This window comes from Melanerpes formicivorus, unplaced genomic scaffold (genome assembly GCF_026170545.1).
Source record: "Melanerpes formicivorus ecotype bairdi unplaced genomic scaffold, bMelFor1.0.p_v2 SCAF_13, whole genome shotgun sequence".
Classification (NCBI taxonomy): domain Eukaryota; kingdom Metazoa; phylum Chordata; class Aves; order Piciformes; family Picidae; genus Melanerpes; species Melanerpes formicivorus.
In genome coordinates this window covers 10533834-10546783 of record NW_027142365.1, presented here as the reverse complement: position 1 = coordinate 10546783, position 12950 = coordinate 10533834, and the positions used below count along the sequence as shown (strand labels likewise).

Below are 12950 nucleotides of genomic sequence, written 5' to 3'. Positions count from 1 at the left end.
ATCGCAGCAGAAACACTCATTCTGACATCCTTACTGATGCATAATAAAATCAGTCACTCGCACCAAATTATTTCGTTCTGAAGTTTGGGATCAGTATTTATGCGCAAGTTCAAATAAAAACATATGCAGTACACATGCCTTAGGACAGACACACTGCACCGTCCTATCGAGCCCCAGCTGTAAAAAGCCCACTATGTGCTCAACTTTATGTGCTACAAATAGTTCTTTTTTATGTTCTCTTAAGTAATTCCACCAAATATATGGGCTTCCTGACACTGCAGAAAGTTAAAGACTAACAATTTTTCTTTGCAGAACCGGAGTGATTAACTCATTCCAGCATGTGCCCTTTTAATTTTGCAGTTTAGTGCTTCCAAAGGGAAAAAAACAACAACAAAAAATTAATCTAGGTTTCAAAGGTAAAGAATACTGAGTACCTGGATAATCATGACATGCAAGTGATCAACATCTTTTGAAAAAGAAGATCTGGTTTGATTTATTTGCCAATTCACACTAAGGGGGGGAAAAAAAAGTCAAATGCTCAAATCTTTACAGATGGCACAGCAATAGAGATGTGTTTTATTGTTTACCTAATGGAAACGAGAATTTTGTGGTACATGTCCTCAAAGAAAAGATTATATACCCCCTTAACAGTCTTTTCACTTAGAAGTTGTGCCTAATTTTTATTCCTCCAAGCTACAGTAATTTGTTAACCCACCTTAAAACAATGTTATGACAGAAAATGTTGAAAGCGGGCAATCATCTAAGCCCACCGCTTTCAAAAATATTATTTCCTTCAAAATGGAAAAGTCTTTAGGTTTGGGGACTTGGCTTCTGGAGCTAAAGACTCCGCAGTTGTTTGAAGCAGTTATGGGTCTTTCAGGAATTGTCTCAACATGTGTATTTCAGCTTTAGCATACCGCATACCATTACGAGTTAAATGGATGATCCCTATTTGCATTCACACAGGGCAAGGCTGCTGCTGCAGAACTCTTTCTTGTACAGCTCGTCAAAGCTGCTCCAAAATGAAACCCCTCAATGTAGTTAACTAGACACTGTGTCAATGAGGATACTTTCAAAGTTCATAAAATGTACTTTCAGGAGTATTCAAGAGCTCTTCTATTATCTGCAAGAATAACACACACATAAAACTGATTTAAAGTGGCCTGTCCAGCATAAATTAATAAGCAGCTTGTGGAAAGCTCGTACAAAGATCTGACATTCATATTTTTTTCAACAGGTCTTGGCTCCTCCAGCAACACCTTGAATGACCTTGATTAATTGGTCCTTTGTACAGACATCGGCACGCTGAGTCTTCAACATTTCTATGTTGATCTTCACCAACCCTAGAGAAGGCAATAGCAAGTTACTGGCAGGCAAGCAGGAAAGAACTCATTCCAGCACTAGGATGTCACTGGGCACACTTGCCATGTTTAACTGTTTAGTTACAGCTTACAAGGCTATGAGAGCCAAGGCTCTGGGGAGAGGTGGCAAAGGAATACTAAAAGTAGCATTTTACGTCTGCAGGAGGAGCAGATCCTGAGATCAGCCATCAGCCTGTCCTCACACAGCTCCCAGAGTCATCAGCCTATCCTCAAGCAGAACCTGGAACAGTCATCAACCTGTCCTTGGGTATCCCCAACAGAACAAACTCTGTCCCTCTGCAGGATCTGATTCCAAGTGTACACTCTTTCTTGTGTTTCCCGAAGTTTTTTTTCTATCTCTGGGTGTTGAACGTGAGAAGTTCCACCTAAACATGAGGAGGAACTTCTTTAATGTAAGGGTGATGGAGCTCTGGAAGGGGCTGTCCAGAGAGGTGATAGAGTTTCCGTCTCTGGAGACATTCAAAACATGCCTAGACACATTCCTGGTCATCTTCTCTAGGTGAACCTTCCTTGGTAGGGGGACTGGACTTGATGATCTCCAGAGGTCCTTTCCAACCCCCACCATTCTGTGAATCTGTGATACTATCTCATTAAGAGGCTGAATGAAGTGTTCTACTGTTAACAGAAACCAAGATTACTTTCAACCCAGTTATGCCTAAAACTACTGGAAACCCCACTTGATTACCATGTCTCAACCTTTCCTACTGCATCTTGAAAGTAGAAGAAATAGTCCTATAATTCCAGGCAGCACTGATGCCTAATAACATACCAGTACATGATTTCAGTGCTGGGACTGACTGTATGACTGAATTTAAAGTTTAACTTTAACAAGTTATCCCACTACACCAGTCACATACAGACACTCACAAGGTACAACTCTATAAAGTTTAAAGAGTTGAGCACTTTATCTCCAAAGTCAGTTCAGAAAATTAAACTGTTTGACACGCCTAAAACTATTTCTTAGTTTATTCCTAAGGTTAATTCACCACACAGGTGCTTGGGTTGGGCTTTATTTAAACCAATGTGCTGTTTTCAAAGCAAAATCATCTTTGAACCCCTGCGTTCCACAACAGGCAATGAACAGCTAGCAGGCAAGCTTCTCACTACTTCTTAGCAGCACTAAATTTCCTTAATAGCTTTAGTGTTATTAAATTAGTCCATACTTGAGGTGATGCTGGGCTGAGAAGCCACAGGACCTTTCATGTGACAGCAAATGCACACAGTACGTACATTCTGCTAGCTAACCTGGATGCTGGCACAGCTACATGTGTGGGGTACAGCATGGCAGTCTGCTCTCCACACAGGACATCTGGCATCAGTAGGAACTTCAACCGCTTGTGTAATTGCAGCTTTTGTGTCAACAAACATAGCTATACATTTAAGCCTCTGGTTAGAAACAATATAGGCTGTCATATTTTCAGATTTACCACAAAACTACACATCATTCACCAAAAAAACAAATGACAACAAAAAAATTGAGTAACAATTGATGCAGCTGCCAGACCATCTGAATTTCAGTTTGTGTCCAAGAACTATAACAGTTTTAAAGAGTTTACCATTAGTAAATATAATGGCACACATTTTCTGATTCCTCACAGTTGAATCAGTCTAGTGTAAAATATTAACCCCACACAGCACAGCTTAGAGAAACTTCATTTTACTTTGGGCAACTCCACCCTCACTGTAAAGAATTTCTTCCTAATATCCAGTCCAAATATAACCTTCTCAAGATTCAATCCTTTGTCCTATCACTACATGCCCTTATAAAAAGTCCCTTTCTGGCTTTCTTATAAGCCCCTTCAGGTCCAGGAAAGCTGCAATAAGGTTTCCCTGGAGCTTTGTCTTCTCCAAGGTGAACAGCCCCAACTCTCACAGCTTGTTCTCAGAGGGGAGGTGCTCCACTCCTCTGACCATCTTCATGGTCTCCTCTGGACCTGCTCCAGCAGACTGATGTCCCTCTTATGCTGGGGACACCAGAACTGGATGCAGTACTCCAAGTAGAGTCTCACCAGAGAAACTTTCCAACACCAGCAAGTTTTCTTTTTAAAAATTAAATCTGATAGCAATTAAAGCTTTGCCATAGGTCTCATACTTTCCCATGTTACCATTAGCCTACAGGCCATTTAATGCCTCTGGCAGCTGGAGATGGGGAGAATTCAAGAACGCATGGTAAAAATAGTGGCTCTGTATTCATTCAGTATAAATTTTGACTCAGCTGGTGTAGTGGTTTTCATGAAAATCTAGCCATATTTGTGCATTTCAAGGCAGTGAGAAATTTAAGCAGCCTTGAAATCATGGGTTTAGCTAGAGGTATTTACAGACTACACTTGTGGCAGCACACCTACTCCTAAAAGCAACAAAGTGAAGCAGGCGAGTCAAGGCTTTCCATCTGCTCTGTCCCCACCACAGCATGCCAGCGGGGAAGTAGAGGCAGGCTCGAGCAGGACCCAATCACACTGCAAGCTTTCACCCTGGCAACTCCCAAAGGAAGAGCTATTCCCAGAAATCTTTCCTTCATCACTCTCCTAAATTCCCTTTCTCTTTATCTCATAACAATGAGCCCAGATCTTTGGCCACCATTTTCCCTAGTTAATTTTTTTTCCAACAGATTACAAAAATAGCAGTCTCCAATTTCTACCTCTCCCCTCATTCTGAAAACTGGTTAAAAAGGTTACAGTCTCTACCCACTTGAGTGTAATTCATCCTTCTCCTCTAAAGATGTTTCTGATGCTCCCCTCTCAGCTCAGCTTTTTCTTTGTTTTTCTTCTTTTTCCTCTCCATCTCTTCATCCTTTTAATTATAAAAGGTTATTATAAAAGATTATGCTAAAACTGGCAAGCTGATCAAAATGCAATACCTGGAAAAGAATGCCCAAGGGAGATTCAGACGGGGTATTAGAAAGAAATTCCTTACAGTGCGGGTGGTGAGACACTGGAACAAGTTCTCCAGGGACACTGTGGATGCCCCCCCCTTTCTGGATGCATTCAAGGCCAGGTTGGATGAGGCCTTGAGCAGCCTGATCTAGTGGAAGACGCCCCTGTCTGTGGCAAGGGGGATAGAACTGAATGGTCTTTAAGGTCACTTCCAACCCAAACTATTCTATGAATAAATAAAGGGAAGGCATCTCTATGAAAACAGTAGAGGCAAGGATAACTTCTGTTGGTGTTGAGATGGTTGCCAAATCATCTCTGAACTTCACATCACTTGTGGTGGTCTCACATCACCAGTGGGTAACCCATATGGACTATGGAGCTACCATATCAACTTCAAAAGCTAGCAACATTTTTCTACCAGCATTCAGCACATCCACATCAGCAGTGTGCAGCTTCAGAGGTGGAGATAATACTTAAAGCATCGCAGAACACAGTACTAAAAGTAGAGAAGAAAACATGAAAATTTGGAACATTTTAGGGGCCATATGAACTTACAATCTGGTTAGCAACAAATGTGTTGGGTTTTTTTGTGTTTTGGGGTTTTGGTGGTGGTGGGGTTTTTTCTGTTTCTTTTAATTAAAAAAAACTAACATGTGTTCAGTTTTACAGGCTTGTAATAACAAAAAAAAAACCCCTCCATTATCTGGCACAGCATTAACTCCTATATGTACTCAAGAAGAAACTAATAAAAGCTCTGCACATTTTTCCTTTCTATAATTTATAATATTCAAATTCAAGAGCCACTTCTGACTTTCATTAGACTTAAGCAATCTCACACAGCTTTTAGTTGGTGGCCAAACACAGCCCATAAATGTGATTTTCCCACTGACAATACATGAATCAAAAACATAAAGTCTGCCTTGCACATTCATCTGCTAGTTTTTGAGGACAAACAGAAAAGCACTTCTAAACTTGTCAGCCGAGCAAGCCCGGTACAGGCTTGAGAGGAAAGAAATCTGTCACAATTTTATGATATTTTTCACACTGAAACAACACTTTAAAAGTACAATGATGTCATCTAGGCTCCACCAAAGTCAGCAACGAGGCTGCCATTAACTACTGTGGAGCCAGGATTGCAAACCTAAATCTTGCTAAACAAACCAGGTAAGTCAATGTCAGATCTCACAGACTTGCTTTACCTGCAGAAGTGTTGTATTCAACCTCCATTTGATGGGCTTGCACACAGAGTCCAAGCAGACTTTTGAATCGGAAAGCATTTAAAGCTTCAGATGCAGCCGCAGGAAGGAGCTCAACCTTCCATTTAAGAGGGCTGCTTTAAAATAACTTTGACCTGACAGTGACAGGACTATAAAATTTAAAGGAGGAGCAAGATCGTGTACACATTATATATAACAAGTAATTTTATTACTGTTGTTACTATTGTTGCTGTTGTTGCTAAATTAGGGATTCTGTACGGCTAATGGAGAGTGGAACAGAATGAAGCACGTGCACGCTTTAAGCCCTTTTCCTCTGCCTTAAAGAAGCCAGATCAGACTGGTACGGTACAAAATTAACTTCAAATTCACTTGATTAATCTAAATTAATTAAAATACATGTTTCTAAACAAAACACTGCAAATACTATAGCCATGCTTTTGATTTATCGTAATTTAGAACCTGGCAAACGTGTCTGAAAACAGATTGAAGAGGCATGGAGGGTGTGTGGGTGTTGGGGTGGGGGTGGGGGTGTTGGGAAGCAAACACAAGTTAAAATATGGAATAATAAAAGCTTACAGAAACATATGAAGGAAACAGCTCCAGGGACATGGTGACATCCTTAACAAAGTTTGTTGAGAAAGGAAAAGCAATGTCCAATTAACTCTAGTAGGTCAGCAATTAGTCTGCCATGGCCTACCATGAACACATTTTTGACAGTGGTTTAATGTCTAAGACTACTGATAGTAAAAAAAAAACCACAAAGAAAAAAAATATATCATCAATGCTTCCATACTAGTGTCCAAATTTCCAGTAGTCCATGGCTTGGCAACTTTCCAGTACTCACAGATGATACATTTCTATTTAATAGTCCTCAATGAATTCTTTCCCTTATTTTAAAATGCAGGTTTACTTTTACTTCACCAGGATGTAATAGACAAAAATCAGCTAGGCTAGGGTTTTGTTTGAATGCCTTAACCTGTCTTGGCAGACAGGCTAAAGCAAGTTGCATCCCTACCCTAAAGGTGCATTTTTTAGGTTCCTCACTAAGTGACTTGCTAATTCCATAACATCTCAGGGTCCACCCAAGGAATTTTCAACTCATTACACATCACAACAACAATTTATGCATGCAGAATTAGAGAAATACTGGTCTGGGGAGGAACAGGGGTAAGAAAATTGGGATTTTTTTGAGTTTCTTTCTTTTCTAATTAAAGAGTAAGAGTAATTGCAAAAAAACCCAGTGCTCTGATTAGAAAACACCTGTATTAAAAACAGGACAAAAGGCACAGTTTGATGTAATCATTCAAAACCACATGAATATCTACCATCCCCATCAGGAAATACCATAAAGGAATAGGAAGAAAGTAAATAATTCTCTTTTCCCTCCAAATGTAATGTTTTATTTAGAGAAACAATTTACCACTTGCAGCAGAAAATAAATCATATTTAACAAGCAGTAGCATTGAACAGCAAGATACTAGACAATTCCTGGGAGAATGGAGAGAGAGAGCGCTGAGCTGTATCACACACCATAATCATTAAAGGTGTATTTAGAGCATCAGATGCATTAAAAAGCAGACTAAAAACATGTTAAACGCACAATTTTCAAACTGGCTTCTCCCCTCCCTCCAATTTTTGGAGTACTTTTCTTTCCTTATCCAGAAAGCATATCCAGGACTATTACTTTGGGGCACATTAACAGTCTTTAAACGATACAAAAAGCAAAATAGTCAGCATCAGGCACCAGGCTTCACACATTCTCCTGCTCTTCATCTCAACGTGTTCTTGAGACTTCTGAAATGTCTGAAAGCATTTGACCAAGTAATTATTTTTATTTATTTATAAGTTTTTATATATAAAAAAGTATATTAGGAAGGATATAAAAGTATATTAGGAAGGACATAAAAGGGTGCATGACAAAGACAGCAAAGACCAGAGCGGACTATCAGCTTCAACTGCGCTTACTTCCATGGTGAAAGGGGGAGAAAAGAATGGTATGTGGAGGCATTGGCATTGGCAACATGATGGTCAAATCCCTTAAACAGAGGAATAGGAAGACAAAAATATTTTCAACATTAAGAAGAAAAAAAAAAAAAACAAAAAAAGGGGGCAAACAAATCCAAGCACAAACCTCCCTCCCTATGGTAATGAATATATAAATAAATATACCCCCAAAACTCTGATAATTAAATCATTTTGTCTGAGAGAAATTTTACATGGACTGAAGGTGGAGGAAAAATAATAAAATAAAATAAAAACTAAAATTAAAAAGAATTTAAAAGTCATCATTGCACTGTACAGTCTTTTTGAAACAAGAATCAAATACAATTCCTTCTATAGCTATTTTTTTTATTCTTTTGTTGTGAATAAAACAGGAACAAAACCACTGTCAGCTAGAGCACATACAGATAGCAGCAAGATGAGATTTTAACCTCTGCAGTTTTAGGCTATATCCAACAAGAAGAGTGAAACTATGGAAAGCTCCCTGTCTGCATTCCCACTGCCTGCAGTCAGCGATGGGAACTGGACTCTGATGTGGAAGGCAAGGGAAGGAAGAGAACTTGAGACAGTATTTTTCCTCTCCTAATTTGTTAAAGAAGTGTCAAAACTAAATAGTCTGTGTTCAGAAATAACTGCACTGATAACTGTAACTCACTGAGGGGATAGTCTAGACTGTTGCAAATATTAAGGCATGTATGATATCATCTTTCTTTTTTTCCTTCTCCTTTTTCAAGTTAACATCGTAGGAACCACGCTCGGAGGTGAATCCAAATTCCTCAGATCTGTTTATAGTATCTGTTTGGAGTTGTTCCTCCTTTCCAGCCCTAGCCTCCAACAAACAAGGAGGTGGTGGTAATTTAAAAAAAAAAAATAATTTTACCTTTGGTGTTTCACTTATCTAAGTTAACTCCAGGGAGAAAAGGTTGTTCAAATTCTGAAATCAAGCATTTGGTGAAACCACACTTATCTTATTTGATGATTTTTTAAATGGGAGACCGTAGACTTAACAAATAAGATCTGAAAGAAACATGTGGTCCTCTTTGGCTTGCATACCTGTGTCACTTCCAGATCCAGCTGATAACGCTGGCATGATTTAGTCTGCAGAGTATCAGGCAGGAACGTCAGACCAGCACTCTGCAGCCAGAAGGCAGAAGTTAATTTCAGTTTAACTGCTCACGGCCAAGTTGTCTACGAAGATTAATGCTATTTCCCAGCTTCTCCTAGAAAGAACAGAAACAGAATTTTACAATTAAGAACACTGTTAAACTGCAAATTACTGCAGCTAGCCAAATCCAGTCATTATCACAAAATAAGCTTTTGATTTCAGACTCTCAAAACAAAGTGCTGTGCATTCATTTATGACTATTAAGGATTTTTTTTCTCCCCAGGTGAAACAACTTTTGTTTTCTTCAGTCTAGCCTATAATCCCATTCTGCTGTAAAAATAATTTAACACATTTCTCTCATGTGAATTATAGTCTTTAGTGTGTCAGGTATTCTGGAAATAACATCTAGGGTTATTTCATTAAAACAGTGAATAATTTAAGTCACTCAAATTTTGCTACTGCTTATCCCAGAAACAAACCCATTGCTTACTAGCATAGTTTTTTTTGGTTGTTTGGGGGCTTTTTTTCAGTGTTTCTACTTGACCTCCTTTCGATTTTTTTCAGCTCATTTAAGACCTGACATGCATTTTTTCTTATTTGTCATCTGGAAATATCATCTAAATTTTAACTGACGCTGTAAAAAGCAAGGCTAGGGCAAACACTTCGCTAAGGTAAATCGCAGTTTGATTTGTGGAGTTGATGAAGCCATTATCATGCACACCACGTGAGGAATTTTTCTGTAATTCATTACTACAAAGACAGTATTTTTAAAGACATATTTTAATAACTGCACAGGCTCATTGGTATTAAATTTCAGGTATTTGTTTTAAATATCTTGAAGAAAATTCAGAGCAAATGTAACAAAAACAAAGAGCAAATGTAAGCACCCACTTGCAAACGTAAGTGAAGGTATTTAAATTCAAGTATGGTAAAATGTGAAACTGGAATAGAAACTTGTGAAAAGAAATGCAGAGTTAAGACTGGAAAGGTTTACTAATAGCAAGGCAGAGACTGATGTGTTTGCAGAGAGAAGGAAGGGAGAGGGCAAAGAGAAGCTAACAGAAAACAAAGGTTTTCTTCAGATTTCAGTAAACAAAAGGTTCATATAGAAAGAAAGCACAGTTCTGATTTAGCATGAACAAACAAATACAAGTGAATTTTGCTTCTGCTGTTGCTGTTTTCCTTTTTATTGGTTTGGGTGGTTTTGGTTTGGTTGTTGTTTTTTAAAGACATTCATATTAATCAGAATGACTTTTAAAGTCATCCTGGCTTTGAAAATGCATATTTTGGACGCATTTGCATTTGGCAATAGTCTTGTGGAAGACTAACATACAGGTGCTGTAAACACTGAATGCTGCTCAAAACTTGTTTAGCAAAAAAAATTCCCCACATTGCTAGACGTACTACAGCATATAAAAGGCCATCTATGAGATTTAGTAAGTTGTAAACCAATTTTTAGACATAAGTTAGTTAACTTGTCCCTAGGCATAAACAAACCTATAGCTTAAATAGCCTAGCAACGTCTTCAAGTGGTTTTTTCCCCTCCCATATGCATTTACCCAAAGAAAGATTTTGCATGTGAGCTCTGAATCTCCAGTCAGACTGGTTGGTTTGTTTGTTTTTAAGAAAACAAATACAGCAGAAGTTACAGCCCTGGATAACTTCTATGATGGAAAGGAATGAACAAAACTCTAAAACCTGTTCAGATCGGTTTAGGGTTTGGAGGGGTTTTCTTAGTTACAGAAGTTTGTGATGAAGAAAAAGCAGCAAGTTTTCATGAGAAACGTGCCAGCTTCCAAAAGAATTTTAGGTTCATCAAAACAGTATGAAGCCAATTAACTTAAAATTTAAAGCAGAGATAAGGGAATGTTTCTTTCAGAATGAAAGCTCACCTTACGACGACAAAGTTGTAAAACATCTATCTGCAAAGCTACTCAGAGTGGAGTTTAAAAGGAGAAAAGAAAGAAAAAAAAATACATCGCAGCAAGGTCAGGCTGTGCCAATTAAGAGGGACCACATTCTCTTTGCATTAATTCTGCTTGTATACTTTTAAACACACACAAGTGGCATAAAGGAGAAGTGACGTCTTAAGCTCCCTCAGTCGCAGTGTGAGCACACCCCTGCAGCCATGCGAAGGACGGAGGCATTTTTAGTTTTCACATGAGTAAGAAACTAGTTTAAACAAAATTATTTACTATTAATAGGGACATCTTTGATTTATGTGCAGCTTACCACACTTTCCTCTGTTAAAACAAAAAAATACATCTGCAAGGCATTCTCATTATATGGTCATATTATTGATCAAAAACTCAGACTCCTTTAGGAAAGCTGACTGTGAAACGTGCAAAGTCTTGCTGATCCACATAGATGTCACATATTTAAACTCAAGGTTTCTTTATTTTACGTTATTTCATGGTAAATCATTCAATAAAAAAAAAAGAAATAGAAAAAAATTCAAGTGCCTTATTATTTAAGAAACTTTATATACTGCATAAAGCTATTCCCCCAGATCCTAAACACATATTAATGAAAAATAAATGACCTGCTGAAATTCTTACCAGTAAAATACATAATATTTTGCTGGAATGGAATGGGGATTTATTTATTTATTTGTTCCCCTCCCCCCCCCCCCCCCCAACTTGCAAATTAAGCTACATTTTTTGCAGTGATGATGTTATTTTCTTTGGCTGGCTGTATTGAAAATGCTTTGGAAGTTTTTGCCGGAGCCCAGCCATAGGCAGCGGTGACTGCTGTATGGAATCGATTTGCCGCAGCACAGCAATACCAGCTGTTGCAGTATGTCCTGAGAGGGATTACCGAATATTCTGAAATTGAACTTCAATCCATCTTTCCATAAAAATCAGAAGCCAACGCCAGGAACGTAACAGCAGTATCAAGTGCACCTGAGGCATTTACAACACCCAGCAGGACTGTTACAGCTCGCCTTTAAAAAGGGCTTATTTTCTGAGGTTTCACGATTCCAGCCGTGCCTCGCCTCTGCACCTCGCACCGGATCGGGTGTTGCTGGCAGCGCCAGCTGCGCACGGCGGCAGCAGGCGGGCGGCGCCTGACACCTAGCGGCCGCGGGGCACCCCTGGACTGGCCGGGACGGGACAGGCCGGGCCCGCCGGGCCTCAGCTCCCGGGGTGAGATCGGTATCCCACGGTCGCTCCCCGGCTTCTCTGACGTGGCGAGAGAGGCACTCCGCGAGAGATACCAAGCCGCATTCGTGACTTCTGCTTCTGATTATGTACATACAGAAACTGAACGAAACACATCATTTTAATTGCTTCTGCCTGCATTTACTGAACCATAGAATCGTTTCAGCTGGAAGAGACCTTTAAGATCATCGAGTCAATCATCCTCTAACTCTGCCAAGTCTGGTGTAACCCATGTCCCTCAGCACCACAACGCTGCAGCTTTGAAACACCTGCAGGGATGGGAATTCAACCATCTCTCTGGAGAACCTGTTCCAGTGGTTGAGAACCCTTGCATAGAAGCTTTTTCTAATATCCAACCTAAACCTCCCCTGGTGCAACGTGAAGCTGTTTCCTTTCATTCTATTGCTTGTTACTTGGGATAAGAAATTAACCCCCACCTGGCTCCAACCCCTTTTCAAGGTGGTGTACAGAGTGAGGTCTCCTCAGTCTTCTGTTCTCCAGACTAAAACAACTGCTCCCTCAGCTGCTCCTCACCGAACCTGTTCTCCACACCCTTCACCAGCTTCTTTGCCATTCTCTGGACCTGCTCCAGTACCTCAATGTCCTTCTTAGAGTGAGGGCCCAAAGAACGCAGTAGTCATGATCTCCCCAGCACTAAGTACAGGGGCACAATAATTTCCCTGGTTCTGCTGGACACACTGTACCTGATGCAGGTCAGGCTGCTGGGCACACTAGTGGCTAACATATTTACTTGCCTAATTTCTGGGGCTTTTTGGGTGAATGGCACAGTAACAAAAACAAAAGCTAGTGGTCTGTAGAAGGACCAGAAACATTTCCCTACCTTGTGATAACTTCTGCTACTACACAGCCACATTAACCAGACAGTTCCAGTTGGCTTCACTGCCACATTCATTCAGGTGACATAACTTAAGAGTGCCCAATCCCCCAGCTATAAAGAACCAGGAGCAGGGCAGAAGTCTCATGAGAACGATGCCCAAAACTGGAAAAATCGCAGAGCTGCCACTCTCCAAAGGAGCCATTTTTCTGCACATCCTACAAATGAGAGAGGTCCCTTATCAAGGCAGGAGGGGATAAACCTTGATCCTTATCACCTCTCCTCACAGAAGGACTAGTAATGAGGGCAGTCAGGTAAAACAAGATGCTTGGAGGCAGCTGAAGAGAACCAAGATAAACAGCATTTCCATACTGTT

At 39.9% G+C, this 12950-nt stretch overlaps 1 protein-coding gene across 8 annotated transcripts in view; it reads right to left on the bottom strand.

Moving 5' to 3' along the window:
- MPP7 (MAGUK p55 scaffold protein 7) overlaps nt 1-12950 on the bottom strand; it is a 143014-nt gene that overhangs the window by 91901 nt on the left and 38163 nt on the right. For all 8 annotated transcript variants that reach the window (XM_068146048.1, XM_068146046.1, XM_068146047.1 and 5 more), the window contains one exon: nt 8527-8693. In XM_068146048.1, coding sequence (XP_068002149.1) covers nt 8527-8563 — 37 coding nt within the window. In that variant the 5' untranslated portion in view covers nt 8564-8693. The remainder of the gene's footprint in view (nt 1-8526; nt 8694-12950) is intronic.